Source organism: Pogona vitticeps, chromosome 4, assembly GCF_051106095.1.
Source record: "Pogona vitticeps strain Pit_001003342236 chromosome 4, PviZW2.1, whole genome shotgun sequence".
Taxonomy (NCBI): domain Eukaryota; kingdom Metazoa; phylum Chordata; class Lepidosauria; order Squamata; family Agamidae; genus Pogona; species Pogona vitticeps.
In genome coordinates, this window is record NC_135786.1 from 171,080,037 (window position 1) to 171,103,009 (window position 22,973).

The 22,973-nt window shown below is 39.6% G+C and overlaps 1 protein-coding gene across 5 annotated transcripts in view; it reads left to right on the forward strand.

Annotated features, from left to right (window-relative positions):
- Window positions 1–22,973, forward strand: part of ZNF516 (zinc finger protein 516) — a 127,826-nt gene that overhangs the window by 59,463 nt on the left and 45,390 nt on the right. For all 5 annotated transcript variants that reach the window (XM_078393522.1, XM_072998739.2, XM_020781643.3 and 2 more), the window contains one exon: window positions 348–2,391. In XM_078393522.1, the coding sequence (XP_078249648.1) occupies window positions 570–2,391 (1,822 nt within the window). In that variant the 5' untranslated portion in view covers window positions 348–569. The remainder of the gene's footprint in view (window positions 1–347; window positions 2,392–22,973) is intronic.

The following is a 22,973-nucleotide window of genomic DNA, read 5'->3' on the forward strand; positions in this document are numbered from 1 at the left end:
CATGCAAAGCTACCTAGATTGTACTCAGTAAGCGATCTCACGAGGACCTGCAGGGAGGACTGTAATTAGCAGTGACCTGCTGCTGCGCTGATGTCATTCTCCCTCTGCCGGCTTGAGTTATGCAAGAGAATTTTTTTGTCCTCCCCCTCCCCTGGCGAATTCCAATACCATTCTGGTGAGATTAAGTACAGTGTAAACTCACTTTTTTTTTTGTTACAGAGGAAAATGACATATTGGTAGAGACCTGTTGCGAGAGATTAAAATGAGAACTTTGTTGTTGTTTTAAATGAAGCAGCTTGCCTTTAGTAATGATATGCTGTGTTTTGTTTTTATTTTGGGGGATCCAGGTCCTGTTTACCATCTGATTCAAAAAAACCCACAAAAAAACCCACAAAAACCCCATCAACGAACGTGTATAGCCCAAATACTTCCAAGCAACTGGGGAAAAGATGAATGTAAGAATGAAGACTTGAAACGTGTGATCAGCAGCAATTCATGGTTGAAAGAGAAGCATTGTTTCACTCACCCAGGCACAGGTTTTCCTTTTGACTGATGCTGCTGTAGTTCTGATGGATTATAGTGGAGGCACGAACATGGAATTGAGAAGAGCCTCCAGTCCTCATAAAATGAATAAGAATGACCTGGATGCTGGCAAAGATGTGCTGCACAGCTGTTGCATATGTGGCAAAAGTTTTCCTTTTCAGAGCTCCCTCTCACAGCACATGAGGAAGCACACTGGGGAGAAACCGTACAAGTGCCCTTACTGCGACCACCGAGCATCCCAAAAGGGCAACTTAAAGATACACATTCGGAGTCACCGAACGGGCACCATCAGCCAGGGAAATGAAGGGGAAATGGGAGGAGAGGCACAGCTCGGTGAGATGAGAGTCTCAGAAGGTCTCGATGGTTGCACCAGTCCTACCAAAAGCACCTCTGCCTGCAACAAAATCCTGAATGGAGCCACTCCTGCAGAAGATGGCAAGATCTTGCTCAGAAGCAGTAGAAAAGATGTGGTTGCAGAGACTCCTGTTGGAGAAGATGTTAAATCCTGCACTTTTCCGTGCACTTTCTGCAAAATCAAATTTGAAGGGAAGAAAGAGTTGGAGCAGCACATCCGCCAGATCCACAAACCTTTCAAATGTAGGCTGTGCAACTATATGACATTAAGGCAAGAGACACTGTTAAACCATATAGAGAGGGACCACATTACCACTCAGATTCCAAACGGGGAAACATATGCTGAGAACTGTAAAATTGAGACAAGTGCAGGGGAGTTTCCTTGTGAAGTCTGTGGACAAGCCTTCAGTCAGACGTGGTTTCTCAAAGCTCACATGAAGAAACATCGGGGGTCATTTGACCACGGGTGCCACATTTGTGGCAGGAAATTTAAAGAGCCCTGGTTCCTGAAAAACCACATGAAATCTCATGGCCCCAAGTCTGGGAGCAAAAACAAGCCAAAAAACGACTTGGAACCTATGGCCACTATTAATGATGTCATTCAAGAGGAAATGATTGTGACCGGTTTGTCCCTGTATGAAGTTTGTACCAAGTGTGGAAATCTGTTTACAAATATGGAAAGCCTAAAAGCACATAATTCTGTACATTGCAGGTCTCAAGGAGCCCGTGGAGAACACAAAGCTGAGAGGCTGGTCGATGGAGGTCTTAATCCATCTATAGCAAAGCAGGTTTTCCTCCAGTACTTGAACTTGAGGCCGTCTATAGGGGTAGATGGTGTTCCTAGGAGTCAACCAGGAAAAAGAGTAGCTGAGCTGGATCCAGTCAACAGTTACCAGGCCTGGCACTTGGCTACCAAAGGAAAAGTTGCAGAACCTTCTGAGTACATGAAGTATTTTGGATGGGACGAAGTCTTGGCAGATGCTGATGTCACCTATGACAGAGACAAAAGGGAATATATTCTTGTCAGTCAGGAGAAGCGCAAGCAAGAGCAGGACTCATCCAGCTCTTCCAGTAACCCCAAAAAGAAGAGCTGCACTAGTGGGCGTTCAGAGAAAAGCAGCAGCACCCACTCAGGGGACAACTGTCTCCTTGGCCATGATGACCTTGAGTACCGTCCTTCATCACGTCAAAGCAGGAGGGCATCACAGAACAAGTCTACCGAGTGTTTCGAATGTGGCAAGATATTCCGTACTTATCATCAAATGGTGCTTCATTCCCGTGTCCACAGGAGAGAGCGCAGGAGCTGCGGTGAGGGTGGGGTGACAGCTCAGCAAGATCGTTACAGTTCAAACAGTGAGGATGGTGACTCTGGATCTGTAAGTGGGCCAAGCACACCAAGCTCTGCTTCTGCCCCGGAAGATTTGGTGACCTCTGGTGTGGGTGAGGAGGGGCCGGAAGATAGTTCAGAGGAAGGAGGACACGAGCCATCACCATGTAAGTGCCTACATACAAACTTGACTTCCACTTCTGCTTTATCTTCCTTCTTTTCTTGTAAAGCAAGAGCCCTTTGTGGGCCTTTTAGTGGCCTTTTGAACTTAGGGTTTGTTACATTGAGCAGAAGAGTTATAAAGCGACTGAGATGTCTCTTGAAAAAGATACTCTTTTGTTTAGGACTCCCCATATAGTCAGAGGAGGACAGGTTTAAGACCAGGCATCTGGGCTAGACTGCAGAAGGTCAGCTTATTAATATGTATGGCATGTTGAACACTCACATACTTTTTTTGTTTTGTAGCTCTGACAGTGCTGCTTTTCCCCTGTGGAAGGGTGTGTGTGTATCTGCTGGCAATCTGTTCAGTGCTGTAATTATTTCTCCTATTATTTTCACATCATGAGTCACAAAGTTGATTTTGGGGTACATTTTGCACTGCTTGCCTTGGGTGCCAAAATTGCTAGTTACATATAGCTGTGGCCTGCAACTGGGAATGTATAGTGTTTCCAGTTGTACTCAGAACTTCTGTGGACAGAGGAGGCTGACCCTTTCAGAAAGTTACTTGATGTGTGTGGACGGTGATGGGAATGACAAAAGAGGAGACGGTACTAGTTTTTGTACATGTGATTAAGACTAGCATGTCATTGGCTTCTTAGAAGTGAAAATAAGTTCCATTGATTCCAGTGGATTTAGAATGGAAATTTATTGGCTCCCAATGTTATTCTTACTCATTGGGACATCTCCTTGATACAATAATGGAGCAGTCCTGCTTTGTTGATGGTTATCTTGTGCAGGGTGACAGTCATAAATAAGATAAGTCTACTTTCTTCTTTTCTTTTTCCTTTTGATCCTGTGCTTCCAAAAGTTATGTTAGAGAAACTCCAAGGCTGTAATTAATCTCTGTGGATTACTACAATCCTCAGAGTCTGACTGGTTAAATGGAACAAATTATTCTCAAAATAGGAGCAATGTAAATATTTGAAAGAACACCAATGTTAAAGACTTCTGTGTCAGATTTTTCCTTCTTTATATTTCCTTGTTTAAAATACATATTAAAATGCAAGGCAAGGAGCATTTCTTTAGTAAAATTGGTTTGCGTTTTTGTTGGTGGTAGAAAAATACTATTCTTTTCCCCCTTGAGAGTTAGCTAATTTGAGTTCTGAAGTTTTCAGTCTGCCATTGGGAGCTTTGCTGAGGAAGAAGAGTGATCAGTATGATTTAAAAGGAAATTTAGAGAACATTTATTGTTGCTACAGTGGGGTCTTGACTTAAGAATGGCTTGAGTTAAGAACATTTTGACTTAAGAACCACTCTCATAGGAAAATATTGACTTGACTTACATACTTAGATTTGAGTTAAGAACTGAAAAAAACCATGTGGGAGGCAGGGAAAGTGCAAAATGTGAACTTTCAGTTAACTGTTGGCCAGTGAAAAGGGTGCCTGTCTGCTTCCTCACTCCTCCCAGCGTTTAGAGAGTGGATTGGGAGACAGTCTTCAGACTGCCTGGTACTGTACTGCCTGGACTGTATTTTCCCTGCCTTCCCTGAACCTTTCTTGACCTAAGAAAAAAGAAACAAAATATCCCCCTCTAGTGGTCGAAGGCGGAATAGCAGCTTCCCATTAGTTTCTATGGACGGAAAAGAGCAGATACGGATCAAATGGTTTTCAATGCATTCCTATGGGAAATGCAGATTGGACCTGAGAACTTTTTGACTTGAGAACCGCCTTCCAATACGGATTAAGTTCTCAAGTCAAGACCCCACTGTATGTTGAGGAACTTTTCACACATTGCACAGACACAAAGCTAAATTTGCCATGTACTATACTTCATTTATACTTAGCAGAGAAAGAAAACACAGTTCACTGCTGAATGAAATTATCTGTACGTATCATGTCTTCCTTCCAAACATGTATATCTTGTTTATGCATTATAGTTCAGTGTGTGCTTTAAGTTGTGCATGTGTAATAGCCCCAGAGCTCATGTTTCATCATGATCAATTAGTTGCATGAGTACAGTGGTGCCTCGACTTACGAACATCCTGACTTACAACCAATTCGAGTTACAACCAGCTCCAGCCACAAAATTTTGCTTTGACTTGCGACTGGAGCTTTGTGTTATGATCAGAAAAAAGGCAGGGAAAAGGCAGGGAATTGAAACTGCTAACCATTGGTGGTGAAGAGGCTGCTTCTTTGTAGCTCTTTCGCCCCAGCGATTAGAGAGTGTGCATTTGGAGAAGGCTTTGGACCTGCCTGTTCTGGGTGGGTTTTGCAGCATGGTTTTGGGCCGGGGGGTTATGTTTCTGTGCTGTGATGGGTCTTGCAGTCTTTGTTTTTTGGGGTTTTTTTGCGTTTCTGATGGGTCTTGCAGGGTTTGTTTGCTTTTAGGGTGTCTTCCCCCAGTTTCCAATAGGTCTTGCAGGGTTTGGTTGCTTTTTGGTTTTCTTTCTCTTTTTTTGCATATCTGATGGGTCTTGCAGGGTTTGTTTGCTTTGGGGTTTTTTTTTGCATTTCTGATGGGTCCTTCAGGGTTTGTTTTCTTTTTTCTTTTTCTTTTTGCATTTCTGATGAGTCTTGTAGGGTTTGTTTGCGTTTTGGGTTTTTTCCCCTTTGGCTGGAATGGATTAATTGCATTTCCGATGGGTCTTGCAATGTTGTTTTTTTTGGGGGGGGGTATTGTTTTCTGGCCAGAACAGATTAATCTAATTTCAATGCATTTCTATGGGAAATGGTGCTTTGACTTACAACCATTTCCAGTTATGACCTTCTTCTGGAACGGATTAAGTTTGTAAGTTGAGGTACTACTGTATTGACTGGAAGAATACTTCAGTATTTTGCTTTGCTCTTCCAATTGAAACATTATGGCTGCAGTCCTATATTCTCTAAACTGGGACTAAGCCCCCACTGAACTCAATGATTAAATATATAGTCCATTATCTGGCTGCATACTTTTGCAGAACTGTATCACGTATTTCAGAATTGAGGATCCTCTTCTGTCCTTTTGTCCATGGTACATACTAAAAACCTCCTTCAGAGGGCTGAACATTCTTTGGAGCAGATTTTCAGTGGCATGGACAGTTGCACGCAGAGCTAAAGGTGGAGAAGTTCCAGTTCTGCTAGTGATGTTGAAGTACACAATTGGATCCTGGCCATAGACTGTGCCTGATGCTTCATTCCTACAAAGATAAACAACTTCAGTGACAAGCATGGTCTGGAATTTCTTCATTCATATAAATCCCCTCCCATTAAATTTGAGATCAAGTAGTAAGGGCTTGCTGTGATGTTTATGGATGTCAGGATGTTGTCTGAGAAGTGCTATCTATGCTATGGTTACGGATATGCATGGAAAAATATTAGTCTTTTTTTGTCTACCTTTTTGGGGTTCTTTTTTGTGGGGGGGCTCTTGTTTTCATGTTGTTTGTGCACCTGTGTTCTTCTTTAATATGAAATGGACCACCTTTTCCAAATTATTTCACTTTGCTTTTCTCCATTCATGTTGCCTGATGCTAATCTAAAAATGCTGTAACAACAACAGCAGCAACAATGTCCTGTAAAGTCAATTCTGACTTATTTGACCCTTTTCAGGGTTTTCTAGGTAGAGAGTATTCAGAAGCAGTTTGCCATTTCCTTCTTCTGGCATCGCCCTGAGGCTGTGCAGCTTGCCCATGACCACAGGCTGCCTCTTCTCCGAGGAGGCACAGTGGGGGATTGAACTCCCAACCTCGGGCTTTGCAGTGGGATACCTAAACTGCTGGGATACTACTCAACTAGCTTAAAAAGCTCTAAAGAAAAGCTTTAAAGAACCCATGAAAACTATGTTTAAAAAGCAGTGGCAAGGCAACAGAAAATCAGTCTACTTCAAACATAGAGAGCTACACAACTGTCACCAAACAAAACAGTCCTGAGTAAATGCACAGTGAATGAAAAAAATAGTAATTTCAAAAAAAACACCATTCTAACTGAGAAAGCAAGGCAGAGGCAGTCCAAGATGGAAAGTACCAGAAGCTTGCACACCACAAAGAATGAGTGAAATAAATAATTAAATAATATAAAGAACACTGCCCCAAGGCACAGATGCTTTTACATTTTCAATATTCTCTCTCCCTCTATCCTAGAAGTTGTGATTGGGTGCTGACAGCAGCCTTTGCGACAGTATTGAATGAAAAATCTCCTGGGTAATCTGACAAAGAAGGGGTAAAAGAAAGGTTAAACAAAAGATAAACCCACCCACCCACCAAAACACGAATCATTCATGTGGAAGAGGCTTTCTTTTGGGAATCAATGAAAATGAAAAAAAAAAGAACCTCGTTCATGTCCCCCCCCCCCTTTTGTTAAAAGAACAAAAGTCCCATCCCTGCTGTGGTGACTGAAGGACTGGAATACTCTTCCATGGAAATTTCAGTTCATGGAAGAGAATTTCCAAGAAGATATTTAATACCTAAAGAGCCAATAAATCTAGAAGGAGGTTTATTAACCTTTCCATTTGTTGATGCTGCACATATATTTGATAAATCTAAATAATTTTAGTCAGTTTAAAAGCTGAATAACTGCAGTTATAATGAAATAATTATTAAAATACACACTCATTAATGTTATGTGTCCCATTGCATAAAAAATTGCTTCTAACGTTCTTTCTTAGAAATGGGTGATATCAGAGTTCCTATTTCCCTGAGTATAGTCTTTGTGAAGGGCATTGTAAAACAAGCAACTTTCATGCTTTGTATGTGTTCTGTTACCAAATGAGATTAGCACACCTGAATTCTCTTTTGTTACCCAGCTGGTTTGTCTTCTGCTTTTCTCTTTTGTTTCCACCACCATAACCAAACAGAAAATCCTGTCAAAAGGTTTTTTTCCCATTCATTCATGTTTTATTTTATTATGAGGGCTTGCGACCTGCTACAGAGGTTCCTTTGTTAACTAGCAAAGAGTTTAAGTACATGACCCTTTCAATCAAAAGGAAAACTGTAATTTCTACATGTAATGCACAGTGCTTTGATGCTGATCATTGTACTTGATGATTCACAAAACACACACTAAAAAATGCAGTTTTGAACAATTGTCAGTTATTCTAAATGATAGTGAGTATATTTACCACATCCTTTATTTACTGCTTTAATAGCTTGAATTCCAATTGTATACTGATGTCCCTTTGAGCCATTTAAGGTGACGCAGGCCTGCTAGCTGGCTGGATAACTCAGGAATGTGGCTGTGGAGTTGGGAGGTTGGGAGTTCAATTCCCCACAGTGCATCCCAGAATATCCAGCCTGTGCAGCCTTGGGAAAACTGCATAGTCTCAAACCATCCCCAGAAGAAGGGAATGGTAAACCACTTCTGTGTATTCTCTTCTTGGAAAATGCTTGAAAGGGTTGCCATAAGTCAAAATTGTTTTGACAACGCATGAGGATAAGGCTGATTAGTCCTGTACTGTATTTGACTTTTACTGCCCGAGTGGCTACAGGATTTGTCAGAAGTGAAACTGTTCCTGTAGAATGCCACCACATGTTACATTTGGACTATGAGGGCACTCGAACCCCTTCCCATTGGATTTCCTGAGGAATAGAGTATATGGGTTCATTTGCAGGGCATGCCACTTAGGGCTAAGGGAAAAATGTCCAGAGGTGATGCCTTCGAAGTCATGTGTGGGTGCTGCGTCACATTTCTCTCATCAAGGACTCATTGGCTGTCCCTTTGCTTATTTGTTGCAGGCAAACAGTTGTTCAGCCATTACAGCCTTGCTCGCCTTTAGGATCTAGGTGTGTCTTCCATTTTTATGCTATTGTTGTACTTTTTGTATGTTTCCATTTTTATACTATTGTTGTACTAACCTCCTGGGCTAAACATACAGTCAATACAGTATCTTTTGTGCCAGTCAGTCCCCACCCCCAATCCATGTAAAATGATGGTTGGATTGCTTTGCCTGCACACCGAGTATGCTGCAATGTGTTTTGACAGCAAGCAGCTTCAGTGTAGGCCTTTATAATTTCTTTGTTGTAGGTTTGGAGCACAATTTGTGCCAAAACTGGAGAAGTAGACTATATGTCATACATATGCTTTTTACTTGGGTGTAATGAACTATTCTCTCATTAATGCTCATATTTTCGTTTGACAGATAAGTGGGTTTGTAGCAAGATGTGAGTATGTTGTCATATCTACCTGATTCTGTCCAAGGTTTTTATTGCGTATTTGCCTTGCCTTCTTCAAAAAGTTTTACTTGGGTTTCGAACAACATGTGTAACATTAGCTTTAGCTTCACCATGTTTGCCTTCTCCTCCTTCTATCTTATTTCTTACTAGGAAAAAGATTAAAAATATGGAGAACACAATGACATAACTGCACATTTTCTTTTGATTGATTGCATTAGGAGCTCTCTGTCTGAGAGCTTATCATCTTTTTGTATTTTGTGGCTGTAGTCATTGCAAGACTGTAGTATGTGTGCTGGACAGTGGCTTTCAAACTTTCTTTGGAACACCATAGATAGATTTGACACCTTTCAAGAGGATTGCCTAGCTCCTCCCCTCTCTGTTGTTGCTTTCTGCACATGGAAAGCAGTGCATCTGCAGAGGAAAGATTCCTGCTTGCGTTTAGGCTCCATACATGAGCAAGAACTTGTAAAATTAGAGTTCTTGCTCTGGGATAGAGCTCACATGTACACAGGATAAGTCACTTCCACATATAGAAAACAGCGACAGAGCAGGGAGAAGATATGTGCTCACCTCAAAGCGTGGTGAAGCCTCTTTGTGAAGGTAAAACCTCAGCATGGCTAAGGGTAGGGTACAGCTGACAGCTTTTCACCATCTACTGTGAAAAAGCAGGCAGGGTGGTGTTTCGTCTGCCATTTGAGTAGATAAAACTGACTTAAAAAAGCTTTAGTTTAGTTGATGTTTAATCCTGAACTTCTGAGACATTGCTGCCAAAGAAAGTGATAAATTATCTAGGAAGAAGTCTGGTTTATTCATGCCATACAACTGGCCTTGTGTGGAAGCAACATACCACAATCCCAAATGTGAATGTCAGAGAAAGTGTTCAATTTCTGATTTGTTTTACCCTCTTGCTGTATATGGGGACAATCTGACAACAAATGAACCCTGTTATCTGTGGATATGGTAAATCTGTTAAAGAAGCTTTGTACTTTTGCCATTTAACCTCTAAATTCTTTTTTAAAAAAATCATTTTGACACCTTGGGTTAGGGTGTGGGATACAGAAGGTAAGAGAGGGTGTGAGGGAAAAACAGGGTTGGGGTTGAGGGGAGAGGAGAAACAAAAATATACTGTACTAACATCCATTCTATTCATATTGCAATATCAAAATTCAAACTCCGCTTTGCTACTATTTTCTGCCTTCCAGATTTTAGTTCGCGTTTTGATCTGTGTTATTCAAGCACTATCTGGTGACTCTAACCATTTGTAGACTAAGTCCCATCTTTCACTTGCCTTTTGTATAGGACAGCCCTTCATCCTTTCTGATAGAATGTCCATTTCTGCCATTTCCCTTATCTTCTCAGTAAGATCCTCTTGTTTCAGTACCATTGGATTTTTCCAATTTTTTGGCATAGAGAATTCTGGCTGCAGTGACTATATATAAAAAACTATAAACTTCTTTGCTTTATCTATATTATCTGTTATCATACTCAATAAAAACAATTCTGGAGTTAATTGAACCTTACAAAGCAATATTTGTTGTAACAAATTACATTTAACCTCTACATTCTAAAGAGAATTCTGGATAGTGTTTTAAGATGCATAGGATGCAATCAGTGAAACAGCTGACCTTTTGTTGTGCATTAGAGAAAGCAGAGCATTCAGTCTAATTTAGTTGATCTTAACTTTGAGCCCCTAGATGTTCTTGAATTAAAACTCCCAGGAGCTTACACTACTAGCTGTGCTGGTCAGGGGTTCTGGGAGTTGTAGTCCAAGAACATCTGGGGACCCAAGGTTGGAAAGCACTGGCCTAGTTAAAGGACCAATAAGATAATGCCATGTGAAGAGTAATAAGCTATAAATACATCCAGAAGACTGTATTAAGAATTGTAAATGAATCAAGAGGATAATAATCAATCAGATAATACCATGGAAAATCAAGAAGACAATCAGTTGATCAATCAATCAGTCAGATATACAATGCATAAGATAATATCATCTGAATAAGTGGGATGTAGTCTATATTGGTATGGTGAGTGTTGTGTATATTTTAACTTTTTTTTTTGGAGTGGTGTTGTCCAGTTTTACCTTGGGGAAGAGCACCTCATTTCGTTGCACCCACTTGTGAGTGCAATGACAATAAATTTCTTATGTCTTATATCTTATGTCTAAAAGCTTATTGCAAATAAAATTCGTTAAAGGGCCACAAGACTCTCTGTAAGTTTTGCTGCAATTCAGTTATATTGAGATGTTCGTTGTATTAGGATTGAAGCTACCCCCAGTCCAACAGCTGTTGTTGAGTTGCTTTTTTTTTTAACTGACCTTGATCTTTCTGCTTTCCCTTTAATATATTCTGTCACAACTGAAAATGCCATATTGGGGAGCCATTAATCACTAAATTTACAAAACATTCAGGAAGCGAGAGAGAGAGAGAGAGAGAGAGAGAGAGAGAGAGAGAGTTTTTATCTCAACTCACCAAAGCATTTTAATAGGAAGAGTAATAGGGGTGGGAGGGTGGACCAGGAAAAATTCAAGGCAGCTTGATAATGTATATACAGTACTTCTGTATCTTCAGATTCCCTGCATGAGTCGTGGTGGAAACCTGAAAATAGACAGCAGGCATAAAAATATCTACATGGTTGTTAAACATCTCAAAGTTGTTTACAGAGATAGACTGAAACATGGAATGATACTAATTATTCTTTCCTCCTCAGCCTGTTGTAAAAAAAGCACTGTGAGGGCAGGAAAGCAACCACTTTTTCTGTGTCGTGCTTTTGGAAAAACAGCAAAGAGGAATGTCTCTGACTTCATTTTACTTCCTGCTGCTGAGTGGAATTCTAGAATTGTTTCATCATCTTGCTTCACCCCATTAATAGTTACGTGTTCATAAATTTCCATTTTTTTGCAATTTGTTTTTGCTTCTGTTTATTGTTGGTTTGGGTTAAGTAAGGTGACACTGTTTTTGCTGAAAGGATTTTCTATTTTCTGTTTTCAGATTTCTTCTGTAGTCAGAATTAACATCAAAACAATTTTTTTAAAAAGAATTCATTAGCTTCCTGTTGATTGTGCAGTTTTATGATCCAAAGAACATGGCAGTATAATTTAGCTGCCGTTCATGTTTTTCCTTTGTATTATATAAGGCATTATGAACTTTTAGTTCTGGATTTAAAATACGTATGCCTCGCCCGTTAACTAAAGTTCTGAAGGTACATTGCAGTCTATTTAAAATCCAACAGAGTGGACAGTCCAGATGTTTAATCAGCCCCGAGATGGTACTTCTTCCTTACTCAGGCTGCTCATGATGGATTGTTGATCTTGAAAACAGACACAAAGCAATATAGTATTTGCACATTTCCCCCTAGGCTTTAGAAGTTCCAAGTGCCGATCCCTACAGCTACATAGTTAGAGTGCTTTTAAAAAAATATTTTCAAGTTAATTGTTTTTCATTTGTAAAATAACTCTTGACTGGATGAAAGGAAAAGAAGCAGGACTCTTAGAAAATTACAAATTAAACATGACTTAAACAATGCAGTAGGCCCACTAAAAATGTTAATGCAATTCTAGGCTGCCTCAACAGACTTTCTGTAGCATAATGTCTGGGACTGTTGGAGCAAGGTCCAGTCTTTCTGCCTTAGAGGCATGTGTGCACTGCAGATTTGTGCCAGGGTTGAATTCCATTTCTCTAATGAATGCAGGGGAATCGACATGCTTCTAAAACCTACAGTTTTCAAGATTTCTTGACAAGTTAGGTCATGGAGGGCAAAGAACATGGAGCAGTGAATTATTTAAAACCAGTTTAAAATTGTAATATAAATGCCCCTCTCAAGAATGCATAATAGTAGGGAAAAAAACTACATTTGTGTTTTGTTGTTATTTTTTGCCTTCATTCTTCTGTATACTGTATTTGTTCCTATTCCTTTATCACAACTTTGGAACAGTTTGGTGCTTTGTAAACAGGTGTGATGTTGACTTTTGGGGCATGTCATCTTGATCTTTCTTTTTCTTCTTCTTCAAAAAGTTGATATTTCAAAAAAGAAAAGGAGTGAGGAAAAGATAGATAAAAATCAGAGAATTAATGAGAAAAGGATTATTTCTTATACGCCAGAGCTTCTTGGGGCAGAAGGAAAGAGGCATCTGCTTTGCCCTTGGAGGCTTTGAGTGAATTGTCAGAAGTGCCACCAGATGTCTGGTATGGTATTTAGGACTCATAAACTGATGTGTAGGAAAGGGAGGTATAAAAGCCCTGCTTCTGAACAGACGGACAGTTATCTGGGAGAGGTAAGACAGTACATCCCAATCATCCTCTCTTTCGAAAAGAGTAAGGAGCATGCTGGACTTTAACAAATTAGTTTTCGTTAGGAGCAGGGAATCATGTGCTGCTGCTGCTGTTCTTTTACGCTTTAGCCCTCTGACTACTTAGTGGTTTGGGTGGTAGTAGTAGGAGTTGCCTTTTCTGATTAGTTATTCACATGGGCTTGTGAATTTTGATTTACTTGATTCGCACAGCATGGTGTGTATGATGTGCGTGTGTGTGTTTCTTTGTTTTGGCTGAAGGATAACATGGGAAATGCAACCAATGGGTTGAAAAAGGGAAAATCCTTTTAGGGAAAAGAGTGGGGCAAAAAATATTTTAAATAAATTAATAAATACATACCTAAATGTGCCCGGGAGAATACAGAAAGCTGCCCTAGAGTTTGTCCACGGTTGCCAGTGGTGTTGTCTCTGGTTGCTCTGGGTCATTCTGGTATTGTTTTGCTGTAGATTTGATTGTCCAATATTTTCTTCCACTCATGGGGGAGGGTATTTGCTGGATGTAATGGACTGTCCTAGTAATGCATGTCCGCACACATCTGGAACAATGCCCTCGCATCTCACTCCCAACACAGATTGCCCTTTCTCCTTTTGTCTTCTTTGCCCTCTCCCCACTGACTCAACCTGCCTTCATATCCCTTCTTGTTTTGCCTAGTGTCAGGGAGTGAATGGTTGGAGATTGACCATAAACCAAGGGTCTTTTGTCCCACTTTGACTGTTGACACTAGTTTCGATCCTGTATTGTGGTGACACTGGGATGCAGTAATGGTATCATGGGTGCAAAAGAAAGCTGAACAAATGCTGAGTGCAGATGGGCTCTTACACGGGGTCTAAACATTAGTGTGTCTAGCCCAGCATTGTCAACTATGACTGTCAGCAGTTCTTCCAGATTTCAAGCAGAATTCTTTCCTAGCCTCACCTCAGTAAGATTGGTATTCTCTGGTGGTCTCTGTTCAAATACTGTTGAGGCCCAACTCTACTTATCGCCTAAAATCAAATAAGATCAGGGATGGTTTAAGAAAGAATGGTAGCCTCATCTTTTTGTGTAGCAATTCTAGTTAGCAGGACACTTGGCAAGGAAAGTTACAAATGGAGATAATGAGGGTTATGTGATGGCAGGGTACAACCAGTAGAGATTTAGGTAGTTCATGCTGACATAACAGCTTGCTATTCATAGCAGTCTCCTTGAGCAGAAGGCTTCACTTTCCTTAGCTGATAAACATTTAATCTTGGCTGCTGGTGTTGCCCCTTCTTTCTTTCCTTCTGCATCTGCAAAGAAGACCTCCAACCTCCTGTTTCATAATTAGAAAGCCTATCTAAACATTGTCTTTGTAATCGCTGTGTAACGTTTGGTTTAGCCAAAGGTTTTACTCTTAAAAGTCACTGAAGTCAGTGATACTTATAATGACCAAAAAATAGAACTAATTAATTGAATATTGGATTTTATGTCACATTTCAAATACTAGTTCTTATACTCAAATTTAAACTTCTGAATTTCAGTTCTAGGGACTGTGATTTGACTATCCCAGAATGTATCCACACTGATTCTTAGAACATTTCAAACAGTTCAATCCTTAGTGCAAAAATATATGTAACTGTTTCATTATTAGTAGGGTGTAATGATGCTCCCTCTTAATTACCCAAATTAATTCTAAACACAAATGTTAATAGTCTTGCTACTCAAAGATGTTCAGACTGGAACAAAGTCTGAATGACGCAAATATGAGGAATGAAGAAAAGCAGAAGCAAAGGTTCACTGTTTTACATTCACATGTAAGAATTATTACTCAGTGTTTGGAATTTGGCAAGGCCTGAACTGTCTGTCATGAAACCAAGAGAGTATCAGATCCTGAATTTTCCTATTTGGAACTTTGAAAAACTCAGTTTATATGGGTGTTATTTTTAAATTATTCAAAAACAGTTTTAATGGATGTTGGAAAATATGGTGATAGATGAGATGAACTGTTGGATAGCTTAGTGGTGTAGCCATCTGGCTGTGGAGTCAGAGGTTGGGAGTTTGATTTCCCCGCTGTGCTTCCTTGACAAGGGCTGGACTTGATGATCCATAGAATCCTTTTCAGCTCTGCAGTTCTAAGATTATTGTATTACGCTGTTTCGCTGTTTCTTTGGCTGTTGATGCAAAATACCGAACAGTTATGCTCTTTGTACACAGTTACATACTTCCATTATTTCACCTAATTTGTTTATAGATGATTTATTTCAGATTCTGCTTGTGAGCAGGATTAGACAAACATGTAGAAAATGTAGGTTTACATCATTGCATTGCATTGCATTGCCAAGGAGGCATGGAGGCAGAAAATATTGCATATCAGCCTTCTGACATATACACTAGAAAATAAGTGAAAACATATAAAGGGTTTTAGCCTATACAGAAGAATTCAAATACAGTTTCTCAATATATTTGATCTATGATTAACTGCGAACTGCTTAATTTTCTTTTTAAAGTTTTGGTGAATTTTGACTTTGTCTTCTTTAACAACAAATAAGTCTGTTATGCCTTAGAAACTAACACATCCATTATGACATGCACTTTCACGACTGGTGGTTCATTTCATCAGATGCATGAGGTGCTGTCCTGAATTACAAGTATATAGTTGAGGGCAGGACTTGTGAACAGTGAAACCAGGTCACATATGGATCTTTGTGCAACCACCACCTAAGAACTCTAAGGTAGTTGATGCATGGTTCCCTCCACATAGTGCATGTTCCATTGTTTAAATGATAATTTCAGTTGTTTTCTTTAAGTAAAAGGTAAATAATTTATTTCAAGGGATCATTCGAATATTTGGTAAGCTTGTTAAGCATGTTAATTGACTTGTTCACATAAAAATTCTTTGGTTTGGTAAAATAGGCTGATTGGTTTGATATGTGACCTGAGAATAATAATAAATTAGGTAATAATAAATCATTTATATCCCATTCCTTCTCTAAGGTAGTAACCTTGCCTTGACCTCCATTTTAATCCTCAAAACAGCCTTGTGCATTTACTTAAGCTACAAGTGAATAGATCACCTTTTGCTTTTCATTGTGAAGTGAAGACCATAATAGGAGTAATTGAAGTGCCCCTTATATTTGTGCATCATCCTTGAAAAAGTTCCCTGAAGAAGGATGTTATCCAGAACATGTTAGTCCTGCAGTAAATATTCTTTTTCACAACTGGAGTTTTCTGTGCCTTCTCCTTCAAGAGAAGGGACGGTGCCCCTTTCAGTGAGGAAATGAACAGAGGCCTCCCAGTCCTACACCAACAGCTGAACCACTGCATATGAGAGGATCTAATCCTCCTTTGCTTTCACTGCAGTCTACCTATTTAGGAGGAGTCCTTCCTTTCTCTGTGTTAATTGAGGGAGACAGAGGAGCTGCCATGGGGAAGAGTCAACAGGGAAGCCGGTTCCTGCCAGCTCTGCTGCATGCTTCTAAGCCTGGATCTAATCCTATGTTGTTAATGTGCAACAAGTAACTTTATTTGTTGTTAAAGCAAATTACCGTTTCCTTGGCTGCCTTGGATCAGCTGTTACCCAATGTATATTTTAAAAATCCCTCTGAAAATGCCTTTCTTTATGTAGGAATGTTCAATTTGCCAGTCTCATTCCAGAGGATACTATTTAGTGCGATTGATTCTGTGCACAAAATACTTCTGCTGAGTATTTCTTTGGTCAATATCCAACTTTAGTGCTTGCTTCTCAGACTTCCAAAAGTAGAAACGGAAATGGAGTGCTCTTGAGGATATGTTGTTGATGAGAAGTGAAAACTATGCTTTACAGAAGAAAAAGAAGTATTGTTTTGCATTTTGTTCTATATGTGTTTCATTTTGAAATACTGTATAAGTGATTTTTTTTATTAAATTGACTCCTCATTAATTCAATTGGGACTTTATATGTCTCCCAGAACTCTTTAAATGTAAGAGTTAATGATACAGAGTCAAGCAGAGTTGAAAATAATCCTGTGTAACATAAATATGTTTTTGAACATTAAAAACATATCATTTCTGTGTGTGTTTTTATCATTGTATGAAAAAACTAGACATACGAGTACTTAGACTGACTGTAGCTTTTGAATGAGAACAGGTGTACATACTGATCTTTGGCCAAAAAGTGGTATAGTTGGAGGAATTAACTCCAGTTTTGCAGAACTGTCTAGTATCAGTTTGACATTTATATGTCTGTAGAGGGAATGTAGGTTGGCTAAATAGTTCAGTGAGTTGGGTACCTGGCTACGGATTTCTTACTCGTGTCCCAGGAAAAGAGCTAGCTTATGTAACATTGGACAAGCTGTGCAGTCCTAGGCATCCCCAGAAGGGAATGGCAAACCATTTTCGAGTGCTTCTGCACCTTGAAAGCCACTGTAAATCAAAATTGACTTGATGACACATAATAATTATTATTAGGGGGAATCTAGGATAGTTCTGGTGCAGATGTGTTTGCCTTCCTGATAATACAAACATAAAGTTCTCTTCATATACTAATACTGGTTGATTTCTAATAATTTTTCCAACTTGTTATCCGGGGTGGATAGCTGATGTTTCTTTAACCAGTAATCAGTTTGTAGCCATTCAACAAGATGATCGGCATTCACATTATAAGATTGCCACCCCACCATGAGAATAGCTAGTTCCCTAGTACAAGGTCCTTAACCTTGGGCCTCCAGATGTTCTTGGACTACAGCTCCCAGAACCCTTCACCACCACCTATGCTGGCCAGGATTTCTGGGAGTTGAAGTCCAAGAACATCTGGAGGCCCAAGGTTGGGGACCACTGCCCTAGTAGAAGAGTCTTTATTGATGGCAGAGGACCTCAAATTATGGTAAGATCCAAGCAGGCATACTTTCTTTCTAAAGACTGAAAAAAGATATGGGCCCATCCATTTGATAGAAACATTTAACTTGGCCTTCGAGGCATGTCCAGTAGGGATGCACTGGTGTGAACAGACGGGTACTCTTCCAGAGATAGAGGAATAGGAAAAGTAATAGTAGAAGAGAAATGTTTCATTGATTTTATACAGCATATCCTTGTGAAAAGTGAGGTACATATGAGCTGCACCTCTGCAGTGCAGATCATCTCACAAAGGAGGAAAACTAATTGCATTTCTTGCAAAAGAGGATTGTGCCCCCTCTCTAATATTATGATAAGCTGTGACCTTCCTATTTAGGTGGTTTAGGTAAGAGAATGAAGTAGCACAGCAAAGTGTGCAGTGCTTTGACAAAAGAGCATTGCAATCATGGATAATTCTAGTCTTCTCGTTCCATCATATTCTTGTATCCAATGTAGTGTTTTCTGTTTGTATAGATGGGGCCTTTTGTTTCTTAGCAACCATCTGTTCCTTCAGTTTATTTCATCACCCAAAGTTGTAGCCCTTCGTTTGCAACATCACAACTGATTAATGTTGAATTGATAATAGAATGACTGCCAAGAAAAAAAAGTCATGGATTTACTTTTCTATTAAGCTATACCTGAATATCCTGTTATATTTTAACATAATGCAGGCACTGTGCATACAGAAAACATACTACAGTATATGTTATAAAGTTTTAATTTTATTTTAACAGGAGTAAGTCAAGAACAGCAAACCAGAACATTTCTGCTTTTGGGATAGTTTCATTTTTACAACAAAAGTATCTGTCCAATTGTACTGAGTTATGGAACAATATTTTTTCCACAGAGGTGAATGAAATGGTTCTCTTTTAATGTTAACCAGAAAGTCATATATATTTGTCATCTGAAAGTTCATTCTCTTTCTTTCTGTCTCCTTTAAAGAGATGAAATGTATTCAGAACCACTATCCTTTTCCTTTCAAGAAACCAAAAACAAGTCATTATTTCAAGATATGTTTTTTAATCTGTCCCACTATATTTCTTGCACTCTAACGAATCTGAGACCTAAATGCTAAAAATGCTCATGTCTGTAAGATTTTCTGCCATTTTAAGGTTCAAGCTTCTTACTTGATTGAGGAAGATGGCAACTGTCACATCTAGGCAGCTTAATCCAGAATGAGATGCTGAATTTATCTCCTGCTTTCTGGCAACTAACAGGCACCTGTTATTTAAAAGTATTGTCATTTGTCCAAATAGATATTAAAATATTTCATCAAATACATTGTTTGAAAGGTCTGGCCAAATGGATAATTTATTCTGACCCTAACTAGATTTCCTATACTCATCTCCTCAAATACACAGGCAATCAATACATATTGTTTTCTATATAGATACTGTACTGCTGTCTCTTTATTAGAAAGGTCCAAATCAGTGTTTCTTAGGCTTCGTGGAATCCCACTATCCGAATTTGTTGGCACCCTGTTAGTAACTGTAGTTAGGCATTTCCAAAGTTCTGAAATAACATGTTAGTAATAACAGTGCTACCTGACACTTTACTTTCTTTGGATAATAGGGGCTTGGTGATATTATTTTCATGAAGTAGCATGCCCACTTGCAGTACTGTTATTTTTCAGTACTTTTTTATTTCTAATTTATTATTTTGGGAGCCATTGGGGAAGGTTTTTGGCTCTTTGGCCCTTTTTCTGTTGCATAATTATGTGTGATGTGGTGGATAGAGTGACAGACTAGGACTCTGGAGAACAGGGTGTCATGGTTGCATTACAGAGACTTGCTTGGATGAGGCTGGGGGTGTTAATCTCACTCAGCTTTATCCATGAGGGTTCTCTGTGCATCAGCAGACATGACCTGAGAGGTGGGGAGGCAGAGTTGCAGAAGTCTATCATGATTCCCTCTCCTTCACCAAGTGTCACATCCCCCAGTTTTCCAGGTTTGAATGCATATACTGTATCTGAAAGTGGTTCCAATTCCCATTTGGCCATGGAAACTCACTGAGGGAGTGGAATTGGTAAAACCACTCCTTAAATATCTCACTTACTGTACCTCAAAATCCCTGTTAGAGTTGCTGTAACTCAGTTCCTACTTGATGGCACAGAACACATGCACACAAAAGAAAAAAAAGAATACATTAACAATGTTTTCAGAATGGTAGCAATGTTAGTCTGTTCCAGAATAAACAAACAAACAAAAGTATTGTGGTACCATAAAGACTAAGAGATTTATTTCCATGTAAGCTTTTCTGAGTTACAATCCACTTCTTAAAATATTTAGCCACAGGTTTATATCTTAGCATACTGTGTGGGAAGGGGAACCCAGTAAAAGTGGATACAGGCAGAGAATGGTGTAAATTCTGGAGATGAATTTGCTTTAAAGTTGCACTGTTTGCATTACGCGAGCCTAAATTCCCAATTAGGATTTTATCCACATTAAACAACGTTCTGTGGTATTTATTTAAATGTTTTGAACACTCTGAGATTTGTGAATGTAGCCTCCTTCATCGCTTTCTCTTTCCAGTTTCTCTCTTCTCTCTCTCTTCAGTTTCTCGCTTCAACAACAGTGATTTTCAGATCAGTAGCAGGTTGTTCTGGGAAACTGCAGTGTTTCTGAAACTGGGCTTTTGTGTTTTGATACTCCCAATTTGTGTCCATTTGTTGTCCTTTATTGAGATTGCCCCATCTGTCCTATACAGGGCAACATTACTGGGAAATGATGGCATTGGTAGATTTTTAAAAAGGCAGTTGTATTATTGGTTGTTGTGGTTTTTTAGGCACTTTGGCTGTGTTCTGAAGGTTGTTCTTCCTAACGTTTCGCCAGTCTCTGTGGCCAGCATCTTCAGAGGACAGCACTCTGTGCTCTGGTGCAGTTTGTTCGGGAGTTGAGTCACAAGGACCGGTGATCACTACACACAAAGGAGCAGTTAACGACACCCATCAATCACAGTGACAGATAATCTCTCCTCTTTATCACAACAATACACCCACAACAAAAACACACTGACCACCATAATCACCCATCTCCTGAAAAGGACAAAAGCTGATCTCACAGCCATAAATACTCAACTCCCAAACAAAAATGCACCAGAGCAGAGAGTGCTGTCTTCTGAAGATGCCGGCCACAGAGACTGGCGAAATGTTAGGAAGAACAACCTTCAGAACACGGCCAAACAGCCTGAAAAACCAACAACAGCCATTAGATCCTTGCCGTGAAAGCCTTCGCGAATGCAGTTGTATTATTGTTTAATGCTGTTTTGGTGTTATAGTTTTTTAAATTGTGCCATAGCTTATTTGATATATGAATAAGAGCCACCACATTATGCCATAGTCGATTGGAAAAATTTAATTTAATTGCACAGGCATTCGTGGATAACATCTGAAAACCTTGACCATGCATTATTTTGAAAAATCATGTGCATTTTGTGCTTTTATAAAAATTTTCATCTTTGCTGGGGGAAAAAATAACCTTGAATTGTGATACTACACTGCTACAATATTATACAGGTCCATGCACCTCATAGACTAATTTATTTACTTGCTTCCTTATTATTATTATTTTATTTATTTAGTTTTGAGAATCAGAATTGTCTTTTCTTGGAACCACCAGGCTGTTGTAACCCTGGAAGAGAGCTGCACCAGAAGTGAGGGTCATTGATTATATGAGATTTAACAGTGTTCTTCTCTTACAACGCTGTTTTCATATTCCACAATAGAAACATTGTGCACAGTATTTCCAATATGCGACAAAGCTTCATGCTTTCCTATAGCCTGCCTCTATTTCTTCTTCAGAATTTTTCAGAAAGGTTTGCCTAAACATTCCAGTGCTGTTCAATTGTTGCATATAGTATTGGGCAATATAGTTTTAATTCAGACATTTGCTCTCCAGTAACCTCGTCATCATGATATCCTCAAGAGATTATTTTAATACTGTAACCTGCATGCATTTGATTTTATAACACTTTGGCAGTGCTGATGTATGTATGTGTGCAGGCTTTCATGCAGTTCAAGGTACTGTCATCTTTAATTTACTGACTGTGAAAGCTGAATGCATTGTAATAGCTGAGGATGATTGCTAGCTGTTAAATTTTTTTTACTAGCATTACCCACTGATTCCTGTCAGTCTCTCAAGTTATATTATCCTACATTACCGCAGGAATAAAAAGATAACTGGTTAAACAAGTAAACCAGATATTTACACTCATAGTGAATATTATCTACGCTAGATTCCCCCCCCACCTTAGTTTAAAGTGACTCTCTAATTAGTTATCATTCAAACTTTCTCTCTCTCTCTCTCTCTCCTCCCTCCATATCAGAGTGTTGCACGCTTTATAGTGCAACATCTCTGGAAGTGAAGGATTTGCTGGCTACACGCCATTGCCCGGCGATACCCGAGTGGGCTCGCAATGCTTTTCCTGTCTTCTGGGAGGTTCCTTCTCTGTCCCTATTATTCAGATTCCTGTGGCTGGACAGCCTGGATCTAGTTATGCTATTATACTTGCACAACTCTATTTGTGCAAGAAGTGTGCTCTTTCCAAACTCACACAAATTATCCTATACTCTCTTGTACAAGCTGTTCTTATGGAGGTGCAGTGATGGCTACGGACCCAGGCCCATTCTTACCCAACAAGAATGGCAGATGAGTTATTTAAGTAGGATTAACCATCCCAGCCTCCATACACTCTGTCGAGGCCAAGGGGTTGTTAACACAGCTGGGAGTGTTTGCTTCCTTTGTCAGTTCAATCTCTTTGAGGCATCACCTTGCCACATGTCCTTCTCTGTTGCATAAGTGTCTGTTGCCTCCATGCCATGCCTCCATGCCATGATATGTGTTTGAGTCAGACTTAATGGAAGGTAGAAAGAATGAGTATACTTGTTGATACATGACTTCAGGGCCCTGTTTTCTTTCCTTTATTTTATTTTATTAGATTTATACCCCACCCATTTAGACCAATGGGTCTGGGCAGCATTACAAAACTTAAAACCAATAGAACCTATAAACATGCAAAAATCCAAGATGTGAAAATGTGAATACAGTATTAATATACAGCAGAAGGAATAGCCTGCCTAAATAGCCGTGTCTTAAGTTTATTTCTAAAGACACCCAGAGAGGGAGCCAGGCGGATCTCTACGGGCAAGTTGTTCCAGAGGTGAAGGGCCACTGCCAAGAAGGCCCGGCTCCTTGGTTTTTCCTTCTGGGCCTCCCTCGGTGTTAGGCTCCTCAGTCACCCAGCCTGGCTAGAACGAGTGTCTCTGACAGCACTGGGCAGGAGAAGGGGCTCTTCAGTGGTTTGTTCACTAAACCT